Genomic DNA, 26,293 nt, shown 5'->3' with positions numbered 1-26,293 from the left:
GCATTTAAATGTTAAAACAGATATTCTTTCACTAAAGGATTCAAATCAACAATATTTGGGATTTTACTATTGTAAACTGCGAAGGCCATTCCTAAAATCCTGATATTTGAGTTGCAAAGTGTAACTGCCAGGTCACCTGTAAAAAGTTAACATTTCTCGCCATCCATTGTTAGGTCATCAGCATATCTTGTTTCTGGGATGGGTGCTAGCAGGATGTTACTGTTCAAAAGGTTTATCATTTGTTTGAGTTTCCCAACTTTGCAAGAGGAGTTAGTATTTATGCGTGTAAATTTTTATTGCCTCTAAAACTTCAGATTGGAAAGGTTCACCAACTGTTCCTTGCATTATGGTGCAGACGCTCCAGAATCTGAATCTCTGCCTACACTCCATTCAGGAGTGGTGGATCACCCACCTGGAGTAATATTTCGTTTCCCCTTACACTTCATAGTTATCCTATTTTTGTAGTGAGGGTAGACACTTTTCTACCAGAGGTAAAACTAAGATTTTTAGTCTTAGAATGTTCTTTTCTAGCTGTACCTAACATTGGGTACAAATGTTGTCTAAACATATCTGGTATGGGAACAGACCCATTTGGATTTTAATTTCCAACTTTTATGTGAACACTAAGAGCAGGGTTGCATCTTTCACCAGTTCCGCTGTACCACTCGACTTCATTTCTGGCTTCACTGCCATTGAGGTCTTCATCATTACCTTGATAAATTGCCTTCATGACATACTATCTCGTGGGCCAGGCACACCAAGGCTTTTCTATAATGTGTTATTCTCCTAATCCTCGTCCATTCTCCACCAGGATTTGGGCTGGCTATGGTAGACTTTGTATGTATATTATTATTATTATTATTATTATTTTATTATGACTATTATTCACACTTGTGCCCTACTTAACCTTTCTTTGTTCCTAATTTCTTTCATTCTCCCAGAATGAGTTCTTTTCTTACTCACAGGCCAAATTGTCCAGATCCTCAGTTTTTTTGTCTAGCCAATTGCCCAGTCATGAATTTTACCAATTTGTTCTGTCTAGCATTTGTTGTTGTGTTATCTGTGCATCTTTCAGATCATCTTGTACTGCTGCAATTCATTTCATTGTAAATATTTAAACTTTACTCCAAGTTTTGTAGTGCTCCACAACTTATCTGGTAAATTCTTTTAATATTCCCATAAAATTTTATTGTGTATATTATTAATATTTAAATCCAAAGAAGTATTGTCTTAGAATGCTGCCACCCATTTTATACTAACAAGGGAACCTCCCCATCGCACCCCCCTCAGATTTAGTTATAAGTTGGCACAGGGGATAGGCTTTGAAAAACTGAACACAGATCAATTGAGAAAACAGGAAGAAGTTGTGTGGAACTATGAAAAAATAAGCAAAATATACAAACTGAGTAGTACAAGCCAAGATAAGCAACATCAAGGATAGTTTAGGCACAAGGTCGTTATGGGCCCGTGGTTAGCGTGAGCAGCTGCGGAATGAGAGGTCCCTGGTTCGAGTCTCGCCTCCAGTGAAAAGTTTTTATTTATTTTGACAAAGTTATGATCTGTCCATTCGTTCATTGACGTCTCTGTTCACTGTAATAAGTTTAGTGTCTGTGTTTTGCGACCGCACCGCAAAACCGTGTGATTAGTAGACGAAACGACGTGCGTCTCCAATGGGAACCGAAAACATTTGATCGCAAGGTCATAGGTCAACCGATTCCTCCACAGGAAAACACGTCTGATATATTCTATACGACACTGGTGACGGCATGTGCGTTACATGACAGGAATATGTTGCCGACCCACCTAACTTGTACACTTGGCGAATGGGTAAAAACATTCTTCTACGTTGCCCGATTTAGGTTTTCTTGCGGATGTGATAATTACTCCCAAAAAAGTTATGAAAACATAAGAGTTTGTCACATAAACTGCAACAAATGAATCCAACAGTTTCGCAGTCGCTCACTTTCCCCTGTGCTCTGTCAAAACATATGTTTCAAATTTTTCCGTGTGTAGACCGTCAAATCCTGCCTATGTCCAAGCAAATCTGAACATGTCCTGGAATTTTGGAGAGCGAAGTTGATTATGTGTGAATGCCTGAACTCGGTTTTTCTGAAAATAAAAAATTAAACTTTTCACTCGAAGGGGGACTTGAACCTAGAACCCCTTGTTCCGCAGCTGCTCACGCTAACCACGGGACCACGGCGTTCCTAAATACAATCTATCCTTAATGTTGCTTATGTTGCACATGTACTACTCGGTTTGTATATTTTGCTTATTTTTTCATAGTTCCACACAACTTCTTCCTGTTTTCTCGATTGATCTGTGTTCAGTTTTTCAAGGCCTATCCACTGTGCCAACTTATTACTAAATCTGAGGGGGGTGTGATGGGGAGGTTCCCTTGTAAGAAGTCCCTTCCGTACAGCCTATCAACCCATGGTCATCACATCTGCAGTGACGAGCAGTCCCTCTCGGAATACACCGAGCGTCTCACTGAAGCCTTCACTGACCGTAATTATCCTCCTAACCTTGTACAAAAACAAATCTACCGTGCCTTATCTTTCCAGTCTCTCACCGCCTCCCAAAGTCCCGCAGTCTGGCCACAGAGGAGCATTCCCATTGTAACTCAGTACCACCCAGGACTGGAGCAACTAATCACATTCTCCGTCAGGGTTTCGATTACCTCTCACTGTGCCCTGAAATGAGAAATGTCTTGCCCACTATCCTTCCCACTCCTCCTACAGTGGTATTCCGCCATCCACCGAACCTACACAATATACTTGTCCATCCCTACACAACCGCTGCTCCCCATCTCTTACCTCATGGCTCATACCCCTGTAATAGACACAGATGCAAGGCCTGTCCCATACATCCTCCTACCAACACCTACTCCAGTCCAATCACTAACATCATCTACCCCATCAAAGGCAGGGCTACCCATGAAAGTCTTTTTTGACTGTCTTTTTGCTGTGCCTGTCTGCGCCTCAGCATCTCTGACGTGTGGAAGGTGGTGATCTGTTCTTTTCATGGTATTATCGTTGTTTCATCCTGGGTTTTCCATTGTTTGCTGCACTTGACACACATTTTACACATTAGCCCTTTCAGACCTGTATTTTTTCTGGAGGAAGAAAAACTTTTTTTTTGTGGCAATATTTTTAGGTGCTTTTTTAATGATTTTAGGTGCAAAATTTATACAAAAATATTTACCCATTTTCAAAATATATTTTGTACACTTGCTTTCATATTATGGACTTAAACAACTAATTATGAAATATTCTTTATTGTAATAAGTAGTATATTGATCATTCAGTAATTACCATGCCAAATAACAATTACAGTGTTCAATTATACAGTGGAATATAGCGAACGAACCAGACCTGTGTATTCTAGTGGTCATTAGCTGCAGCACACTGCTACATTGACTTGCTGATGTTTTCATAGTGATGCCCAACAGTTGGCAGCACTTACGCATGATTAGAAGGTTAAATATTCACAAATTTGTATCTGATATTTCCATTGGGAAAAAATACTTCTGTTGCAGCTAAGACACAGTATTAGTTAATGGACACAATTGTAGCCAGAGGGTCTCAAGGGATTAGTTAGTGGAATATGAGAAATAATTCATCATTGCTTTCATGAAGTGAATGTAGTTCATTCAATTTCAAGTAAGAGAATAATTCTACCATGTGTTTACATCCTAATGATAATGTGATTCATGTTTCATAGGTATGGCTATAGTCAAGTTTCTATAGAATATCTTTGGACTGCAACAAGGATATTAGAAGAAAATGCTACTTCAGTGGAACAAAATAAAGGAACAGGTATGGATAATAAGGCATAACGAATGGACTAATCTAAGAGAGAAGAAATGGAAAAGGCTGTATTTTATTAGTAAATGGCTCTTATTACAGCAGATAATAAGCTTTCTGCGTGTCCACATTTAGTCCATATGCTGTATGATGTATTTGGTAAAATGTGTTTGAAAACTAAGCATTTCTCCCTTCTCTTGTCTCATTGATGTATGGTGTGCAGAAAATATAATTGCATCATAGGTTCTATAACATATCTAATAAAGGTTATTGTAGACAAAAAATGCCATAATACAGGGCTATTACAAATGATTGAAGCGATTTCATAAATTCACTGTAGCTCCATTCATTGACATATGGTCACGACAAACTACAGATATGTAGAAAAACTCATAAAGTTTTGTTCAGCTGAAGCCGAACTTCAGGTTTCTGCCGCCAGAGCGCTCGAGAGCGCAGTGAGACAAAATGGCGACAGGAGCCGAGAAAACGTATGTCGTGCTTGAAATGCACTCACATCAGTCAGTCATAACAGTGCAACGACACTTCAGGACGAAGTTCAACAAAGATCCACCAACTGCTAACTCCATTCGGCGATGGTATGCGCAGTTTAAAGCTTCTGGATGCCTCTGTAAGGGGAAATCAACGGGTTGGCCTGCAGTGAGCGAAGAAACGGTTGAATGCGTGTGGGCAAGTTTCACGCGTAGCCCGCGGAAGTCGACCAATAAAGCAAGCAGGGAGCTAAAAGTACCACAGCCGACGGTTTGGAAAATCTTACGGAAAAGGCTAAAGCAGAAGCCTTACCGTTTACAATTGCTACAAGCCCTGACACCCGATGTCAAAGTCAAACGCTTTGAATTTTCGGCGCAGTTGCAACAGCTCATGGAAGAGGATGCGTTCAGTGCGAAACTTGTTTTCAGTGATGAAGCAACATTTTTTCTTAATGGTGAAGTGAACAGACACAATGTGCGAATCTGGGCGATAGAGAATCCTCACACATTCGTGCAGCAAATTCGCAATTCACCATAAGTTAACGTGTTTTGTGCAATCTCGCGGTTTAAAGTTTATGGCCCCTTTTTCTTCTGCGAAAAAAACGTTACAGGACACGTGTATCTGGACATGCTGGAAAATTGGCTCATGCCACAACTGGAGACCGACAGCGCCGACTTCATCTTTCAACAGGATGGTGCTCCACCGCACTTCCATCATGATGTTCGGCATTTCTTAAACAGGAGATTGGAAAACCGATGGATCTGTCGTGGTGGAGATCATGATCAGCAATTCATGTCATGGCCTCCACGCTCTCCCGACTTAACCCCATGCGATTTCTTTCTGTGGGGTTATGTGAAAGATTCAGTGTTTAAACCTCCTCTACCAAGAAACGTGCCAGAACTGCGAGCTTGCATCAACGATGCTTTCAAACTCATTGATGGGGACATGCTGCGCCGAGTATGGGAGAAACTTGATTATCAGCTTGATGTCTGCCGAATCACTAAAGGGGCACATATCGAACATTTGTGAATGCCTAAAAAAACTTTTTGAGTTTTTGTATGTCTGTGCAAAGCATTGTGAAAATATCTCAAATAATAAAGTTATTGTAGAGCTGTGAAATCGCTTCAATCATTTGTAATAACCATGTAGTTATGTTTCTATACTGGTTTTGACTCTGTCTTCATTGCACTAGTCCATTCGATTATTCTTAGTCTGTGGCTTGTGAGGAAAGCCAATGTGCAACTGGTGCTTCAGTGACCACAGAGACCATTAATAGGCCAGTCACAGAAAAGGCAACACCCCTTGCGCCAATTACCTTTGGCCTGTGTAAACCGATGAGTCCATATGCAGTGATATTGAGCACATTTGGCCTGGAATCTCATTGACTGGAGTAGAATTGTCTTCAGTGATGAGTCCCACTTCAAATTGAGCCCTGATGACCAGCGATGATGTGTCCACAGATGTCTCGGTCAGCGATGGGATACCAATTTGACTGTCGCCTGTCATACAGCCAACAGCTAGGAGTGATAGTTTTGGGTGCCATTTCATTTCATAGCAGAACTCCTTTGGTTGTCATCTGTGGCACACTTACAACACAGCAATATGTGGAGGTAAGCCATCCTGAGCTTACATTTCAGCAAGATAATGGCTGCCCGTGCAGCGTGAGAGTTCCTACCGCTTGTCTTTGTGCTTACCAAACTCTGACTTGGTCAGCAATGTTGTCGGATTTCTCGCCAGTTGAGGATGTTTTGAACATTATGGGTAGGGTCCTCCAATCAGCTTGACATTTTGACAATCAAAGGTGGCAATTGGACAAAATTTGGTACAATATTCCTCAGGAGAACATCTAACAACTCTGTCAATCAATGCCAAGCATAAGGGCCAGAAATGGAACATTGCGTTATTGATGTGCTCCGTTTGTAAAACTATTTTTCTTGAATAAATCAACCGATTTTTCTGAAATTTTAGTTATTTGTTTGTATGTGTACATCACATCTTCCGATTTCTGTCTTTCAGATACTTCCTCTGTCTTGAATATTTATTTCTCTCCCTCTTTGCATGTTTCAAATTATCTCATGTGATACACATGTTTTGATCATGCACTCGGATACACAGCTAAATCAGTAACCACTTACAGTGAGATCTCTTTATTCACTAAAACCAGAAGATACTTTTAGTAGTCTGACTGTGTATTGTACTTCTGATAAAAACCACTTCAGAAAGATAATATGAAGTCTATATTTGGTCACTATGTAGGCTTGGATTAAAATAAACAGTGCAGTTATCACTGCAAAATATTGTTTGTAATGGATCAGGGGAAAGCAGTTTGTTTTAATGTCTGAATGTATATTGAAAAGTGTGAAGTGATTAAAAATAAATTATTTATGGTCTCCAGTGTTTAATAATATACACAGATAAAGTATGTTACAGATGTTAAAGCACCAGTTACAAGTGTACTGGTATGATAAATGTACTGTAATTGTATATAAAGAAACAGACTATGTTTATGTGCTAGGGAATGGGTGGGTGGATTGGGGGGAGGGGGGGTTTGGGGGTTTATTCTGTGAAGATACTTTTCCCACTCTCAGCAACTTTCTCTGAATGCACAGTGAAATTGTCACCTTTTTTTAGATGAACTTACAATTTTCTACTTGCTGGAAGCACTTTTCAAAAAGTCAGTAAATACAGGGTTATTACAAATGATTGAAGCGATTTCACAGCTCTACAATAACTTTATTATTTGAGATATTTTCACAATGCTTTGCACACACATACACAAACTCAAAAAGTTTTTTTAGGCATTCACAAATGTTCGATATGTGCCCCTTTAGTGATTCGGCAGACATCAAGCCGATAATCAAGTTCCTCCCACACTCTGCACAGCATGTCCCCATCAATGAGTTCAAAAGCATCGTTGATGCGATCTTGCAGTTCTGGGTAGAGGAGGTTTAAACACTGAATCTTTCACATAACTCCACAGAAAGAAATCGCATGGGGTTAGCTCGGGAGAGCGTGGAGGCCATGACATGAATTGCTGATCATGATCTCCACCATGACCGATCCATCGGTTTTCCAATCTCCTGTTTAAGAAATGCCGAACATCATGATGGAAGTGCGGTGGAGCACCATCCTGTTGAAAGATGAAGTCGGCGCTGTCGGTCTCCAGTTGTGGCATGAGCCAATTTTCCAGCATGTCCAGATACACATGTCCTGTAAAGTTTTTTTCGCAGAAGAAAAAGGGGCCGTAAACTTTAAACCGTGAGATTGCACAAAACACGTTAACTTTTGGTGAATTGCGAGTTTGCTGCACGAATGCGTGAGGATTCTCTACCGCCCAGATTCGCACATTGTGTCTGTTCACTTTTATTTGGATTAACTGAGTTATGTAAATGTTTGTAAAAACGACTAGGATACTTCACTCCATGTTAATGTAATACTGCCATCTTCTGAAGAAGATAGATTTATATCTATTGAAACCTAGGTAAAGATTACTTTATCCTTTGCAACTGGTCGGCTGTTTTTTTTTAATCTTTTGATTAAGAAAAAATGTTGCTTCATGACTGAAAACAAGTTTCGTACTGAACGCATCCTCTTCCATGAGCTGTTGCAACCGCGCCGAAAATTCAAAGCGTTTGACTTTGTCATCGGGTGTCAGGGCTTGTAGCAATTGTAAACGGTAAGGCTTCTGCTTTAGCCTTTTCCGTAAGATTTTCCAAACCATCGGCTGTGGTACGTTTAGCTCCCTGCTTGCTTTATTCATCGACTTCCACGGGCTACGCGTGAAACTTGCCCGCACGCGTTCAACCGTTTCTTCGCTCACTGCAGGCCGACCCGTTGATTTCCCCTTACAAGGACATCCGGAAGCTTTAAACTGCGCATACCATCGCCGAATGGAGTTAGCAGTTGGTAGATCTTTGTTGAACTTCGTCCTGAAGTGTCGTTGCACTGTTATGACCAACTGATGTGAGTGCATTTCAAGCACGACATACGCTTTCTCGGCTCCTGTCGCCATTTTGTCTCACTGCGCTCTCGAGTGCTCTGGCAGCAGAAACCTGAAGTGCAGCTTCAGCCGAACAAAACTTTATGAGTTTTTCTACGTATCTGTAGTGTGTCGTGACCATATGTCGATGAATGGAGCTACAGTGAATTTACGAAATCGCTTCAATCATTTGTAATAGCCCTGTACATACAACCATTTCAGTAGGTCACAACATGGCCTTGTTTTCACTAAGGTACAATGAGCATTTAAAATATTTTAATGGTATTTACAACATTGTAAAATATTGTATGCAGTATCCTTTATCTTACTACACTTCTGTTTATCCTTACAGCAGTTTTAGTTTAATATTCTTGAATATCTAATTGTGGACACTTCTTAATAGCATAAATATATTCTAAATGTTCTGATAGACTGTAAATACTTTAGGAGAGTGCTCCCAGAATAGCAGAAGTGTTGGGCTGTTGACAGACACATGAAAGAGAAAGAAAACTTGCTAGCTTTCAGAATAATTCCTTTCTCGAGCCAGAGTACACACACACACACACACACACACACACACACACACACACACACACACACACACACACACACTCTGGATGTACAATGCTGGAACTGAATTGCGGTTCGGTGGCTGGACTAGGGTGGAATGTCAATTGTTTTGAATTGAGTGATTGGAGAGAGACAGAGAAGGGCAGCAGGAACAGGGTTTAGGGTGGGTAGGTAACATCTCAGAGGGAGGCAGCTGGTCTGCTGGCTAGGAATGTGGAAGAGAGGGGGCCCAGGTGCATGGGTTAGGCATGTGATGAACGGGTGCCAGAGCCAATGAGGAGCAACTTGTAATGAAGGTGAACTGGAGACATGAAGTGGGATGGGGTGGTAGGACAGAGAAAGGTGAAAGTCTTGGGTGGAGGACTTGGGCAGTATGTTAAGAGACACTGATGCCAGGAGGGTTACGGGAGTGAAGGATTTGTTGCAAGGATAACTGCAATCTGCATAGTTCAGAAAATCTGGTGGTGGAGGTAAGAATCAAGATGGTATGGATTGTGAAGCAGCCATCGAAATCAAGCATGTTATGCTCAGCTGCCTGGGTAGTCAACTTTGTGACTATCTGACAGAAGATTTACATCAATTGAATTCTCCACATACATGCTCTGCTGTAGTGATCCCATCTTAGATGTGCAACATAGCTCCAGCACCTACTGAAATCCTTAGCCCCACCCCAGAACTTCTCTCTTGAGTTCTTCTCCTCCCTCATCCCAGTGGCACCATGGACAGCCACCTTCCACATTCTCTCAAACAATCCAAAAACCCAGCAATCATGAACACCACATTGTAGCTGGTTATTGTGCTTCTAGTGAAAGAATTTCCATTCTTTTTGGTCAACACCTCCAACCAATTGCCAAAACCTAGCCTCTCATATCAAAGATACCAACCACTTTTATTCCTCAGACACCATACAAACTATATTCTGACATACATCTACTTCTCCTTTGAGGGGAACGTATCTAAGCAAATCGACAGAACAGCTATGGACATCCACATATCACCTTCCTATTCCAACCTTTGAATGGGCCATATGGAGGAAAGATCCCTAACCTCCAAAAACCCCAAATCCCTTGTCTGGTTCAGGTTAATTGATGATATCTTCACAATCTGGTCTCACCTACCCTTATTTCTCCACAACCTCAACACCTCCCCTCCCATTTAATTCAGTTGATCCTTCTTAACCCGAAGTGTCACCTTCCTGGACGTTGAACTCCACCTCTCTGATGGTGCCATCCACACCTCTGACCATATTAAACCCACTAACCAACAACAGTACCTACAGCTGTCATCCCTTCCACACCAAAAAATTGCTCCCATACAGCTTGTCTACCTGTGGACAGCACATCTACCATGACGAGAAGTCCCTTGCCCAGTACGCTGAAGTTCTCACAAATACCTTCAAAGACAGGCACCACAGAGCACACTTAGTGTGCAAACAGATTTCCCATGCCATTTCCTCATATGTCCTTAATCCATGCAACTTCCTAAAGAATTGGCTATAAAGGAATGCCTCCTTCATCACTCTGTACTGGAACAACTGAACCACAACCTTCTTCAGGGCTTTGGTTATCTATCATCATGTCCTGAAATGAGAGACAGCCTAAACAAGTTAGATTGTCATTGAGAGTGCACTTCGAGTTCCTGCTGCTAATAAGCCAAGTACACTGTTCGTTTGTTACATATTTTTACGAGCTTCAAAGAGGAGTGACTTCAGTAAGGGTAGGAGCTGTGATTGCTGTGTAGAGGTGCCAGCTGAGTTGGTGACCCTCCATTCACAGTTCCAAGCAGTGTTGGCTTCTGTCAAACAGCTTGAGGCCGGTGCCAAAGGGCATCACTTGGGGGGGTCGAACACGGGGATGCAAGGGACTTCGAGCACGTCACACATGTCCCCCGATCGGTTCTCTTCTGTGGCTGCCCTGGGTACTGCCTGCACTGAGGTTGACCCCTCACCCGTAGTTGAGTGGGAAATCATTCCAAAGTCTGGCAGGTAGCAAAAGACTCTCGAGGGGCCGATCGTAGGGCCTCCCCAGTTAAATTGACGAACAGGTTTTGGGCTTTATCTGTGGCTGGCAGTCTCTAAACTGGATGCAGTCGTTCACCATGTTCCAGAGGAAGCTTCTCGGCCCACGAGGTCTGGGCATTCACAGAGGGTGGGTTTGTTGGTAGCTGGGAGCTCCATCGTTAGGCACGTGATGGAGCCCCTCAGTAACATGGCTGCCAAGGAGGGGCAGGAAGCCAGTGTGCACTCCATGGGCATAACCGGAGGGGTCATTCCAGATGTGGAAAGGGTGCTTCCGATTGTCATGAAGAGTACAGGGTGCAGCCAATTGCAGGATGTGGCTCATGTCAGTACCAATGACGCTGTGTTGCTTTGAATCGAAGGAGATTCTCTCTGGTTTTGGGCGGCTAGTGGAAATGGTAAAGACTGCCAGTCATGCTTGGGAGATTGAGTCGGAGCTCACCATCTGCAGCATCTTCGATAGAACCGACTGTGGTCCTTTGGTATAGCATGGAGTGAAGGATCTGAATCAGAGGCTCAGGTGGTTGTGTGACTATGTAAGCTGCAGATTCCTTAATTTGCGCAATCGGTGGGATTCTGGGTTCCGCTTAATAGGTCAGTAGTCCACTACACACAGGAAGTGGCTACATGGGTAATGGGAGCTGTATGGAAGGGACTGGGCAGTTTTTTAGATTAGAGGGTCTCAGGAAACCACAGATAGGGTGTCCATCTAAAAGGGGGTAGGTAAAACACAGTAAGGTAGTTGTAGCAAAAATCAGTATTGTAGTTGTAAATTGTCATATATGTGTTGGGAAAGAACCAGAGCTCCAAGCCCTAATAGAAAAGCACAGAAGCTCAAATAGTTATAGGTACGGAAAGCTGTCTAAAGCCGGAAATAAGCTCAGCCAAAATTTTTTCAAACATTCTAACAGTGTTCAGAACGGATAGATTAAATACAGTTGGTGGTGGAGTATTTATTGCTGTCAGAAGTAGTTTACCTTGTAGTGAAATTGAAGTAGATAATTCCTGCGAAACAGTATGGGTAGAGGTTATACTTGACAATCAGACTAAACCATTAATTGGATCATTTTACTGACCCCCCAACTCAGAAGATATTGTTGGTGAACAGTTCAAAGAAAACTTGAGTGTAATTTCAAATAGGTACCCCATTCATACAATTATAGTTGGTGGTGACTTCAATCTACCCTTGATATGTTGGAAAAATTATATGTATAAAGCCAGTGGCAGGCATAATACATCATCCGAAATTGTATTGAATGCTTTCTGAGAAAATTATTTTAAACAATTAGTTCATGAGCCCACTTGAAGTGTAAATGGTTGTGGAAGCGTTCTTGACCTTTTAGCATCAAATAATCCTGCACAAATAATGAGTACCATGACGGATACAGGGATTAGCAACCACACGGCAGTTGCAACTAGGCTGAATACACCCACAACCATCAAAAAGAAACACAAAGTACATCTATTTAAAAAAGCTGATAAAAATGCTCTTAACGCCTTTAAGAGACAGTCGCCACCCTTTCCGAACTGTTCACGTAAGCATAGAAAAGATGTGGAATGATTTCAAAGAGATAGTATTGATGGCAGAAAACCCAGAGAGATTCTGGTCATACATAAAGCACACCAGTGATAATATGCAGTCAGTACCTTCACTGTGTGATAACGACTGTGAAGTCACTAAAGCAGAGTTATTAAACACACTTTTTAGAAACTCCTTCACCAAAGAAGACAAAGTAAATATTTCTGAATTCCAATCAGGAATCCATAGCAGTAGATAGCCTCAGTGTAGGAAAGCAGCTTAAATCACTTAATGAAGGCAAGGCCTCAGGTCCAGATTGTATACCAGTCAGGTTCCTTTCAGAGTATGCTGATACAATAGCTCCATATTTAGCAATTATATACAATCACTCGCTCATAGAAAGATCCGTACCTAAAGACTGGAAAATTGCTCAAGTCACACCAACGCCCAAAAAGGGAAATAGGAGTAATCTGTGAATTATAGGCCCATATCACTAATGTCGATTTGCAGTAGTGTTTTGGAACACATACTGTGTTCAAAAATTATGAATTACCTCTTAGAAAACTATTTATTGACACACAGTCAGCTGGGATTCAGAAAATATCATTCTTGTGAAACACAACTAGCTCTTTATACTCATCAGTAATGAGTGCTATCGACAGGGGATGTCAAATTGATTCCATATTTTTAGATTTCCAGAAGGCTTTCAACTCTGTTTCTCACAAGTGTTTTCGAATCAAACTGTGTGCCTATGGAATATCACCTCAATTGTGTGACTCGATTCATGATTTCCTGTCAGAAAGGTCTCAGTTCGTAGTAATAGATGGAAAGTCGTCAAGTAAAACAGAAGTAATATCCAGTGTTCCCCAAGGAAGCGTATAGGTCCTCTATTGTTCCTGATCTACGGTATATTAACAACATAGGAGACAATCTTAGGAGCCATCTTAGATTGTTTGCAGATGATGCTGTCATTTACCGTCTTGTAAAATCATCAGATGACCGAAACAAATTGTAAAATGATTTAGATAAGGTATCTGTATGGTGCAAAATGTGGCAATTGACCCTGAATAAAGAAAAGTGTGAAGTTATTCACATGAGTACTAAAAGAAATTCGCTAAATTTCAATTACGCAATAAGTAGCACAAATCTGAAGGCCGTAAATTCAGTTACATATAACCTAAATTGGAACAATCCCATAGATAGTGTTGTGGGTAGAGCAAACCAAAGACTGAGATTCATTGGCAGAACACTTAGAAGGTGCAAAAGGTCTAGTAAAGAGACTGCTTACACCACTCTTGTCTGCCCTATGCTGGAGTATTGCAGTGTAGGATCCGCATAAGGTGGGACTGACGGATGACATTGAAAAAGTTCAAAGAAAGGCAGCTCATTTTGTATTATTGCGAAATAGGTGAGACAGTGCACAGACATGATACATGAATTGGAGTGGCAGTCATTAAAGCATAGACATTTTTCATTGCGACGGGATCTTGTCATGAAATATCAGTCACCAGTTTTCTCCTCCAGTTACGAAAACATTCTGTTGACACCTACCTACATAGGGAGAAATGATCATCAAGATAAAATAAGGGCAATCAGGGCTCACACAGAAAAATTTTAGTGCTAGTTTTTCCCACCTGCCGTCGAGAATGGAACAATAGAGAGACAGCTTGAAGGTGATTCATTGAACCCTCTGCCAGGCACATTATTGTGAATAGCAGATTAATTGTGTAGTTGTAGATGTAGAAGTAGAAGTAGAAGTAGAAGTAATAGTTCCTTCCTTCTCCTTATAAAGAGATATTTTGCCATCCACCAAACCTACACAACAACTTAGTCCAGCCCTATGCCAGTCTCACTCCCAACCCATCTGGTCCTACTCATGACATGTCACAGGTTTGTCCCAACCCACTGAAGTAGTGACTTGTAGCAGCAGGCATGTTGTTTGCCAGCTCTGCTGCAATCACTGCCCAACAGTTTTGTCCATGAGAATGATTGGCCACGGCCAAACTGTGGCCAAGAGCAGTGTTGACTAGCAAGTGGTACAACATGTATCTGAGGACAACACACTTGATTTCAATGGGTGCTTCATCACAACCTGGGCCATCTGGGTTGTTCCGTCCACCACCAGCTTTTCTGAACTATGTAGATGGTAGTTATCCTCCTATAGTCCTCCTGGCATCAGTCTCCATTAACCCACTGCCCCCACACCCTCACCCAATGGTTTCACCTTTGCCTGTTCTTACCTCGCAGTTCATGCATGCATGTGACGTTCATCATGTGCAGCTCCCCACCAGCTCTGGCAACCATACATCACATGCCTAGGCTGCACATCTGCCACCCTCCTCTGTCCTACATTCCTAGCCAGCAAACTGATTGCCTCCCTCCAAGCTGCTAGCTACCCACCACAACCCACTCCTCTTCCTGCCTTCCACCTCTCTCTGCCTCTAACCACCCCACCTGACACAACCACCATCCCACCCTGGTCCAATCACTGAAATCCAATCCGAACATTGTGTGTCCAGCTGGCATTATGTAAGGGGACAGGTGTGTGTGTGTGTGTGTGTGTGTGTGTGTGTGTGTGTGTGTGTGTGTGAGTGAGTGTGTGTGTGAGAGAGAGAGAGAGAGAGAGAGAGAGAGAGAGAGAGAGCACATGCGTGCGTGCATGCGTGCCTGTCGACAACTCAACACTTCTGCTATTTGGCGAGTGATCTCTTTCACCCTCAATAGGATACATTATGCTTAGCAAAAATTTCAACCATTCTTTATGTAATAAGAACCAGCAATTTATCACCCAAACTGTTTTTACTTACTTCTGCACAAAGAAGCTACACAGTATGCTACTTTTTTCAGTTGTAGTCGGCTTTCTCCATTATCTTGACAATGCCTTTGGATAGCCTCTGATGATCTGTGTCATATTGTACATTACATATTTATTGTGATTGTAATTATGAATGCATACTTAATTTTTTTTGTATAAGTAATTTGGAAAAGTGCCAAGTGGTCTCTAATTTTGATTACAGTATCTACAAAATGTCTTGAACGAGAGCAGTGCTTAGCAGCAAGTGGCCTTGATCTTACATCTTGCCTACATTTTCTTCTTGACCTGTATACACAGTGGACAGCTCCGCAAGTATGTAATCTGCATGAAATATTTTAATCGCCTCTTTCTGAGAATAAATTTATTATTTGACAATGACTAATTTGTTTGATACATTGTTCTTTCACTTATGTTCACTCAGTGAAAATGTTTTGAAGGTACTGATTTCAGTAATAATGTATCATCAATGTTCAATCATTCAGTAGAATTAACAGTCGGTTTTTGAAAATTGCAGAACAAAAAGAAGTTGCACAGTACAGCACCTTGCATAATCTGACAACACCTTTGAATAGCTTCTGACAGTTCTCTGTCACATAGTTCATTACATAATTGCTGCAGCTATAATTATGAGTGTTTAGTTAACTGATTTGTTGTTTTAAATAATTTTGACTATTACATGTATATAAATGGAGCAGTATTTTTTCAGAGATAGAAAAGACAGATTGCAGAAAATGTTGCTTCTTGAGGTATGTCCCAGTCGGTGGTTAACACCCTTATCTTTCTCTGACCTGTGAATCATTTTGCACAATCAGGCCAGTGAGACGTGCAGTTTGCATGGAATCTGAATTGTGTGATTTAGTTGAAAGGATAAGGGGGGAAAGGAAACTAGGAGACTAGGAGAAAGGTATCAAAAGAAGACTGGTGAATCGAAGCCAGTTATTACTGTGGACTCATAGAGAAAAAAGGAGATTCACAATGCAATTTTGAAGACCTTATGAAATTGAAAAGCTTAGCTTTGAAATAGTGATGTAAATGAGGGTTGGGATGTGAAAAACATAAATAAATAGGTCATTTGCATGTGTTACATGTACACAAGTACCTAAAAAATCTTGCAAGTTAGAGAATGAAATAAATTATGCGTTTTCTAAGAATAATGTTCATTATGGACAGAAAAAATAACATCCATGTAACATGTGGTTAAAGATGTCAGACTGGGTCCATTTCATAAATAAAACTAATAGTGTTCTAATTGTTTACACAAGTATCATTAAACAGTTTTTGATGTTGCTTAGCAACAGTCATACAATATTTTTTAAAGGAACACACCGCCAGTACATTTTATGGACATGTGCTCATCTTTTATTTACCAACTTAAGCCTATTTTTGTTAAATATGACGTGCTTGCACAGTTACTTACTGACCTGTTATAAGACGGTGGTTTTATATCAGGCATTTTGTGGGGACCAACATTTTTTTAATTTATAGCCAACTTTGATCTTGACATGTCAAGTGTCTTATAATATACACCATGTGCTCAGAAGTATCTGGACACCCTCAAAACATACATTTTTCATATTAGGTGCATTGTGCCGCCACCTACTGTCTGGTACTCCATATCAGCGACCTCAGTAGTCATTAGACATCATGAGAGAGCAAAATGTGGTGCTCCATGGAACTCACAGGCTTCAAACGTGGTCAAGTGATTGCATGTCACGTGTTTCATACGTCTGTATGTGAGATTTCCACACTCCTAAACATCCCTAGGTCCACTGTTTCCGATGTGATAGTGAAGTAGAATTGTGAAGGGACACATACAGCACAAAAGCGTACAGGTCGACCTCGTCTGTTGACTGATAGATTGCTGACAGTTGAACAGGGTCTTAATGTGTAATAGGCAGACATCTATCCAGACCACCACACAGAAATTCCAAACTGCATTAGGATGCACTGCAAGTACTTTGGCAGTTAGGCGAGAGGTGAGAAAACTTGGATTTCATTGTCGAGCGGCTGCTCATAAGCCACACAGCATGCCAGTAAATGCCAAATGATGCCCCACTTGGTGTAAGGAGTGTAAACATTGGACAATTGAACAGTGGAAAAACGTTATGTGGGGTGATGAATCATGGTACACAATGTGGCGATCTGATGGCAAGGTGTGGGTATGGCGAATGCCCGGTGAATGTCATCTGCCAGCATGTGTAGTGCCAACAGTAAAATTCGGAGCAGGTGGTATTATGGTGTGGTTGTATTTTTCATGGAGGGGGCTTGTACGCCCTTGTTGTTTTGCATGGCACTATCACAGCACATGCCTACATTGATGTTCTAAGCACCTTCTTGCTTCCCATTGTTGAAGAGCAATTCAGGGATGGCGATTGTATCTTTCAAAGTGATCGAGCACCTGTTCATGATGCATGGCCTATGGTGGAGGGGTTACACGACAATAACATCCTTGTAATGGACTGGCTTGCACAGAGTCCTGACCTGAATCCTGTAGAACACCTTTGGGATGTTTTGGAATGCTGACTTCGTGCCAGGCCTCTCCAACCAACATTGATACCTCTCCTCAGTGCAGCACTCCGTGAAGAATGGGCTGCCATTCCCCAAGAAACCTTTCAGTACGTGATTGAACATATGCTTGCGAGAGTGTAAGCTGTCATCAAGGCTAAGGGTGACCCAACACCATGTTGAATTCCAGCATTACCGGTGGAGGGTGCCACAAATGGTAAGTCATTTTCAACCAGTTGTCCTGATACTTTTGATCACATAGTGTATGTTAAAGACATATAATCAAGTGCTTGAAAATGGCATAAAAGGCTGAAGCCTGGGTGGAACTTAAATATACAATGAAACAGTCAAATGGCTATGTGTTTCTTTAAAGCAAATATTATTGTTTGTGTATAAATTTTGGCCCCGTTCAGATGCTATTGTATGTATAATTTTTATCTGCCTTTATATTGCAGCTGTTTTTATCAAAAAGTAAGAACTTCAAACTACTTCCCAACAATGAAGTGAAAGATGTCCTTGTTATGTACATGAGCAGGTCTAATTGATTTACTTGTGATATAGAAAATGTGGGATCAAATAACAACAATTTGAAAACGGTAGTTTGCTTCTCTTTTACCACATAGAGGAAGCATTGAGTGGCAGACGGGCACAATTAAAACACTGCTAGATTCCAACGCTGCTCTCAATCCTTTGCCCCCACAGCTCATATTCCTGCAATAGACCCAGATGCAAACACCTGTTCCTTACATTCTCCCACTGCCACTTACTCCAGTCCTGTCACAGGCACCTCCTAACCCATCAAAAGCAGGACCACCTGTGAAAACAGCCATTTGATTTACCAACTTAGCTGCAACCACTGTGCCCCATTCTGCGTGGGTATGACCACAAACAAACTGACTGTCAGCGTGAATGGCCACTGTCAAACTGGCGAAGAGGCAACTGGACCACCCAGTTGCTGAGAATGCTACCTAAATTGATGTGCTTGACATCAGCGACTGCTTCAAAGCCCGTGTATCTGAATTGTTCCCAGCAATACCAGCTTCTCTGAATTGTGCAGGTGTAATGTATTCTTCATTCATGTACTCATAATGTTGACCTATGATGTGAAATGAATCAGTTTTACTGTTATAGTGCACTCTTTCAGTGACAAAGTATGGCAAGACTTAACATACTAACTGTTTACATGATTTCTTAAGGATTTGTTTTTCATGTACAATGATTTATAATGAACTACATTCTATCTCTTCCCCACCACACACACATACATACACACACACACACACACACACACACCATACTACTAAACTGTTAAAAATTCTCATGTTAAGTATCAAATCAAATGAAATCATTATTATGACATAACCCGACTCATACAATCAAAGATTGTGACCTAGGTGACTTGTCAATTCTAACACTACTTGGAGAGCAATACATTTAATCTAAGGTTATGGTACACATGTTGTTGCTTCTTCAGTTATTATTGTACATGGTTATCATTAATAAATTAGTCTCAGGGTATAATACATATGGTTTTACTATAAACACACTATTTTACATGGTTATCATTCAAGAAATCTTCTAAACTATAGTAGCATTTGCTTTTCAGATATTTTTCCAAGTTTCCTTCACTATATTTTTAGATTTGGGTCACAGTTCCCATTCCAGATTTTATTTATTAATTTCATGCCTATCTAATATGGAGTTTTTTCGTGTAGTTTTAGTCTGCGGTTATGTAACATGTAACTGTCTCTGTGTCTAGTCTCGCAAAGATGAAAGAAACAACTATCCTCAGGATGGTGTGGGTTTCTCTTTGTGAAAATTAGACTCTCATGTATACAGTTGGAATGAACATTGGATTTAGCCTACCACACAAAGGTTTGAAGTGTTATTACTTTTCAGTTCCCACCACGGATTGGATGACCATTGTCTGTAGTCGAAAGCTTTGAATAGATTAGTTTTCTCAGACCCACAGAAATTATACTACACTTAATGACTGGAACAAAATATGCTTAGTTACAGTGTTTTTAAAGCCAGATCAGTTATGATGCCAGTGACATGAATGAAACTGTTCAGTCAACTCGGTATACTATCCACATGATTACTCCACAATATACTTTTATTCACTACTATGCTAAGGAATTTGGCACAGTTTGCAATGTCCAATTTTTGGTCCATACATAGTATTCCACTTATATGTTGGACAGATTGTATTGTGGTGAAATTAACTAGTTTTGTTTTTGCAAAGTTTAATTTCAAATTTATTATTTTTGACCCATGCCTCTACTTCCCTTAGGCTGCATTCACCCTAGCACTGATAAGAGTCATCAGACACCATCATCACATGTTGCCCAGTAGTATCAAACATCAGCCAACAGCTCGGTGACAGTGCAGTCAATCTCCTCGATAAGTTTTTGGCGTGATCAAGGAGGTTTAGAGTTCGACATCCTTGGGCAGGATGGATACCACAACACCTTTGCATTACAGCTTTGGCTATTAGAAAGACAATGAATGAGCTATATCTGTCTTGAAAAGAACATGGCAAGCACTGTACACTCTTTCCTCAGTTACTGGAATAACTAGACAAGTTTTACAAATGTATGAGATGAGATGCAAGGAAGAATGTTCTATTGCATACTCTCAATGATTCACAGTTGCATTGAAAAGCAAGATTACAAACTCTCTGCACAACTGCATATAAATTCTTCAAAACAGATGTATTTTTATTAACCTTCAGTGACTGTCATTCAGCATATGTGTGAAAGACAAACATAAATTTTAAAATATGATACTCTGAACATTTAAAGCCCTGAAAAGTGGAAACACATACACCACATTTGCAAACCACATTATGTAACAGAATCACCACCCTACAGGCATAAAAACACCAGTAATCAGTAATAATAATTTGTAAACAGCTAATGCCCACCTGCCATACCCAAAAAAAGATCTACTAGAGTAACTTTAAACATAAGATATGTCCCTTGTCTCCCTTTAACAAATTTTTTTTGAGGTTATAATTTATACTTATATTTTATGATAAAGATTTTGTCCACTTGTGGTTTCCAATAAAGCTGCAACTTCAGTCCATAGATTCCAAGCTATATCCGAGTTTTATATTTTTTATGCTCAGGATGCCAAAAAGTCCTTGTTTATTCGACTAAATTTATCAGTTTTTCACAGAACATTGGCCAACTTGACTGAAGAAAACAAACTGTTTTGAATTTCACCAGTTGTTTTATGGATGGGATTGGCCGCATTGTGACTGTTAATGTGATGGCTTACTGATCTGAAACACTCAGCCATCTTTGGCAGATGTCAGTCAGTGGCAGAATCCACTGATGTCACTACCACTGTGACCACATTTGGCTCTGATATCTGTAACAGGTCTACCATTTACCATTAGTTTAGAGGAGCATTTTGCATTTGAAGTGAAGCTCTTGTTTGCAGTATGGTTTAGTGGTTTAACTATATATAGATATTGTTGAAAGTGCTTACATATTGAAGAAATTCAAGTTTCAATTAACTTTTGCCTCCATATACAGTTCTTCCTGTTAATGCTAGACACTCTTACCCATTATCTATTTTTATGAGACTCAACCTGTACTGTTACAAATAGAAGTATTTACTGAATATATTCATGAATTCAATTGAAAAGTTACTGTAGTTGTCATTAATCGAAGTGTATTTTCTGACTGACCACATGATATGTCTTAGTTTTCTAATACAAGGATGGTTTGAAAAGTTTTCAGAATGGAATAGAAAAAAAAGTACTTACATCACAACATTTTTTTTAATTTTTCAATGTAGTCTCCTTGAAGATTAATGCACTTGGTCCAACAATGTTCCAATGCCTTGATCCCATCTTGAAAATGAGTTTCCTCCAGGCCTGCAAAATAGTTGTCAACTCCGGCTATCAATTCTTTGTTTGAAGTGAATCTTTGTCCACCACGAAAAATTTTCAGTTTTGGGAAGAGATGGAAGTCTGAAGGAGCCATATCAGGTGAATAAGGCGGGTGTGGCAACAATAAATACCTTAGTTCGTGTAATTTTGCCATGACAATGGCACATGTGTGCGGGTGTGCGTCAAGAGTCACGACACCCGTCTTGCAGATAATTTTTTCATTTCTAATTATTCAGTTAAAATGTGATATACCCTGTCAGATGACATCTGGTAAGTGTGAGCGATTTCACGCACTTACAATTGGCGATCCTCCATGACCATTTTGTGCACTTTTGTAATGATTTCTGGAATAGTGATACATCTCGGCCGACTACTATGCAGATCATCATCTAAGCTCTCCAAACCAAATTTAAATTCATTTGACCACTTGGCAACAGTTGAATAGGAAGGAGCAGAGTTTACCAGTGTATTCTGGAAATCGATATGAATGTGCTTCACTTTCATACCTTTCTTTGCAAAGTACTTAATCATTGCTTGAATCTCGATTTTTTTTCCATCTTCGCAAATCACCGCGTGGGAACAATTTAAATTCATTTTGACCACTTGGCAACAGTTGAATAGGAAGGAGCAGAGTTTCCCAGTGTATTCTGGAAATCAATATGAATGTGCTTTACTTTCATACCTTTCTTTGCAAAATACTTAATCATTGCTTGAATCTCGATTTTTTTTCCATCTTCGCAAATCACCGCGTGGGAACAACAACAGAGCCACGTCACTGCCAGAGCTCTCTTCCAAGAACACTGATGTAGCACGTGTTTACAGGCAACAGTCCAATGAATATCATGTGAACAACTCATTGCGCTAACGCTGACCTCTCTTGGTGATTCCGAGAACTTTTCAAACCACCGTCATAAATACCTCCACATTTTTGTGACTGACGTTCCTACATCTTTTTGTTGTGCAGGCTGAATTAAATTTATTGTGTGATACACATAGTAATGCTTGATCTTATACTTTTAAATTTAGAGTAAATTTTACTTTTAGACTGTAATTATAACTACTTACAATGTTATCAATACATGTTGAAGTAGCTGCTGCAAATCTTGTACATTGGTCAAAATTTATTTAATTTATGGCTATGTGTACTTTCAATGCAATGCAAAACTGTCATGAGTTCTTACATCTATGTCAAAGTCATCACATGTAAGTAGAAGGGTTGTCAAGCAGATACAATTTCAGAGTGTGCTTGAAGTTAGTTTCTTTATCCATTAGATTCCTTACATCACTGGATAGGTGGTCAGAGATGGTTTTGGTTGGGTACCTGACTCCCCTCTGTGCCATACTATGGCTGAATGATAGCTAATGGAAATCACTTCTCCTTCCAATATTATATTTACAAATGTTACTGTGATTGACTGTTAACAACAAATTTCATACAGAATTAAATTTATTGTGAGGGAGTCGTCTGTATACATAACTTTTTTAATAAGCTGTCTACAAGATGTTCTAGAGTGAATGCAATATATTATCCATATTACACACCTCTGTGCTACAAACACGTTTTTCCTCAGTGACAAATTATTCCAGAATGTGATGTAATGAGACATTAGCAAGTGGAAATGTGAAAAGTAAGTCAACGTTTTGACATGTTCATCTCCAAAATTACCGTATTTACTCGAATCTAAGCCACACTCGAATCTAAGCCGCACCTGAAAAATGAGACTCGAAATAAAGGAAAAAAAAAAAAAAATTCCCGAATGTAAGCCGCACCTGAAATTTGAGACTCGAAATTCAAGGGGAGAGAAAAGTTTTAGGCCGCACCTCCAAATCGAAACAAAGTTGGTCCATTGTAATATGAGACACAATTTAAGTCGAATGAATGACAATACAGCTACAGTAGTTTGGTTCGAGTCGTAAGCTTAGCAGTTAAGCTTTACCAGGTAGTGCTATGCGTCAGACGCTCCGTCCGTATTGATACGGGTACCCTTCCTTTTTCACGTGCTTCGTCTGGTTTGAATCGATTGTTTATTTTGTTTTGATCTGATAAGTGCTGTTTTCTTTGTTATAGGTGTTTACGTCACTCTAAGCTGAAAATGCATTACTGTACTGTGTCATGCATTGTTTGTCGCATTCTGATAGTGCGTGTTTACGGCCTGTGCCGCTCGCGGCATGGCTTGCTTTTGTGCGCGCTACCGCCGCTTACAATAAAAAAAAAATAAAATAAAATAAAAAAAAAAAAAAAGGAATCGTCTCATTAGCGAAACAATGGAAAGAGACTGCTATTTGTTGTTACTTACACCGCTGCTTTCTTTGATAATGATCAACAAGAACCAAATAATAGACTGCGTATGATAGAACATGTTCTGAACGAGAGTTGGGCGAAAATGTTTCTCCGTTTGAAAATCTTTGCGGCCGCTTCTTTAGTACATCAAATTCTACACATAAATTAGAGTCATCTTAGATTTAAAAATCTAGTCAGTTGCCTTGCTTCATTTCTGACTGTATCACTATTAGGCACAAGAATAATACGAATATAAACATGACACGATACGTATATTCTTTCGCGTTTGCTGTTGTCTCTCTCTAGTTTCGTAGTTTATTAGGCAGACAGGATTTAAATGAGATAGCAGCAAACACGAAAGAATACATGGCAAAATGTTTATATTCTTATTATTCTTATGGTGAAGAGAATACTGCATGTGATTCACATTTCATCAGGTTCCTATTAGCAACCATCTCTTCTCACAGGTAGGAAAAAATTCAGAACGTAGAGTTGGCCATATTGACAAACATTCCAAACAGTTTTGCCAGTCGGATTTTCATAGTGCATTGAAGTTCTGGTACATTCGAAGATGAACAATACGGAATTTGTATTTACTTCGTTGGATAATGTATGAAAATGTAGTGGTCGAAACTTGGGGCGGAGAAAAAAAGCTCGTCTTCAACCTTTTTTTTAAATTTATTTACTGACGTAGAGGTTTTGGCGCCAGTATTTATCATTGTGCCTTCAAAGCATGCCTGTGTAGCGCTACATATATTCGACGGCAGAAGTTAGTTGTGGCGGCACCTATCAACATTTTTCAGAACTTCCGCTTGCTTTGCACTCGATTCTAAGCCGCAGGCGGTTTTTTGGATTACAAAAACCGGAAATAAAGTGCGGCTTAGATTCGAGTAAATACGGTAATGTTATCTGTAAGCAAACCTAGCAGAGGTTAGATATTTAAGAAAATGTGTAAAATGTGACTTCCAGTTGAGGTTCTTAATGGTACGTAACACCTTAGAATTTAGAGTATTCTGTTTAACTTGTTGATTTTTCTTGTTGCATAATTTCTAATGTACTGAATTGCATGTATGGCATTTTATATTAATTCAGAGACAGTCTATTTGTAGAGATTTAACTATTAATCTTTACATATTGTTGTAATGTTTCCTTACCTAACTTATATGGCTACCAAATAGTAAGGCAAGGTGTGGTAGGCACTGTACTGAGAACAATGCTCACATGTGGTCAAGGAACAAGTATAATTACTGACTACCCACCTGCGAAGAAACACATGAAATAGTCTCAAAATTCTAAGTTCTGGACAAAGTCACTCACCGGCATGGTTGTCAGTGGAAAAAGGTGCGACACAGTAGAAAATGCGGATGCTGAGCAAGGTGGGAGTCTCGCCTCGGAGTTTCACCAGCACAACGATATTCCGACATGAGGCACAGAATTAATAGTCCTTGGCAGAAGATGTAGCATGAAACACCATTCACAAACCCAACTGCATAGCAGGGTTGAAACCAGTGTGACATAGGTGTCTCTTGAAACTTCACGGTACTTGTTGCCACATTGTATATCTGTAGCGGCATGGGTGCTGAGCAGGAACTGATGTTGACACCGTAAGGAGAAGGTGCGGACTGGTTGAGGCTAGATCGGAGTAAGCCTTGCTATGGACTGAACTGTTTTTCTCTACGGATAGCCAGTGACCGTACAATTGAGGTATCTGGTCACCTGGCAGGTTCGACAGCTTGAGTTGGAGGTAACACATGAAGGGAGAAACTCACTGCCATAGCAGATCGCTGTTGCGAGCTAGGGGTGAACACACCTGCTAAGACAGCTTGTGATGAAAGGTCACCACGCAGTTCTCCCTCTCTGCGACGAGCAGAGTTTGGGTAGAGAGTGAGGTGGTGATGGTGAAGGATTGTATTGGTAGGGGCGTTTCTCTCACCCACAGTGAGAATTTGGGTGGTGGTATCGATGCTGAGGTTGCCGGTCACACAATGGGAGCTGGCACTGGTCTTCAGGGCGCCAAATGTCAAATGTGCAGGATGGCCGGCAGTCAGCAGTGCTGGTCCACTGTGTGACAGCCAGCGGCAGTGCAGTACTGGCAGCCGACGCAACCGATGAGTACACTGCCAGTGCATGGAGTGAGGGGGAGCAGGGCAGGGTCGCTCTGAGCCTGTGTCCAGTGCTGTGTGTGCAGGGGCGGGCAGGTACTGGACATTGTTGCCAGCATGCAGCTGTGGAGGCTAGGGTGCAGTGTCATTGTGGTTGGGTGCAAGGAGAGGTCGAGAGCATGGTGGCTATGTTTGACAGCTGAAAGCACATGCATTGGACTGTGTGTGTGTGTGTGTGTGTGTGTGTGTGTGTGTGTGTGTGTGTGTGTGAATCACTGGTGGTTCTGGTGTGAGGAAGGTGGCAGCAGC

General features: G+C 40.6%; 1 protein-coding gene across 1 annotated transcript in view; it reads left to right on the top strand.

Moving 5' to 3' along the window:
- Positions 1 to 26,293, top strand: part of LOC126253366 (huntingtin-like) — a 549,449-nt gene that overhangs the window by 449,177 nt on the left and 73,979 nt on the right. Inside the window, exons 43-44 of the mRNA XM_049954640.1 lie at positions 3,724 to 3,818; positions 15,398 to 15,507. Of these exons, the coding sequence (XP_049810597.1) occupies positions 3,724 to 3,818; positions 15,398 to 15,507 (205 nt within the window). The remainder of the gene's footprint in view (positions 1 to 3,723; positions 3,819 to 15,397; positions 15,508 to 26,293) is intronic.

The sequence above is a fragment of the Schistocerca nitens genome, chromosome 4 (assembly GCF_023898315.1).
Source record: "Schistocerca nitens isolate TAMUIC-IGC-003100 chromosome 4, iqSchNite1.1, whole genome shotgun sequence".
NCBI lineage: Eukaryota > Metazoa > Arthropoda > Insecta > Orthoptera > Acrididae > Schistocerca > Schistocerca nitens.
This window is presented reverse-complemented; position numbering and strand designations above follow the sequence as displayed.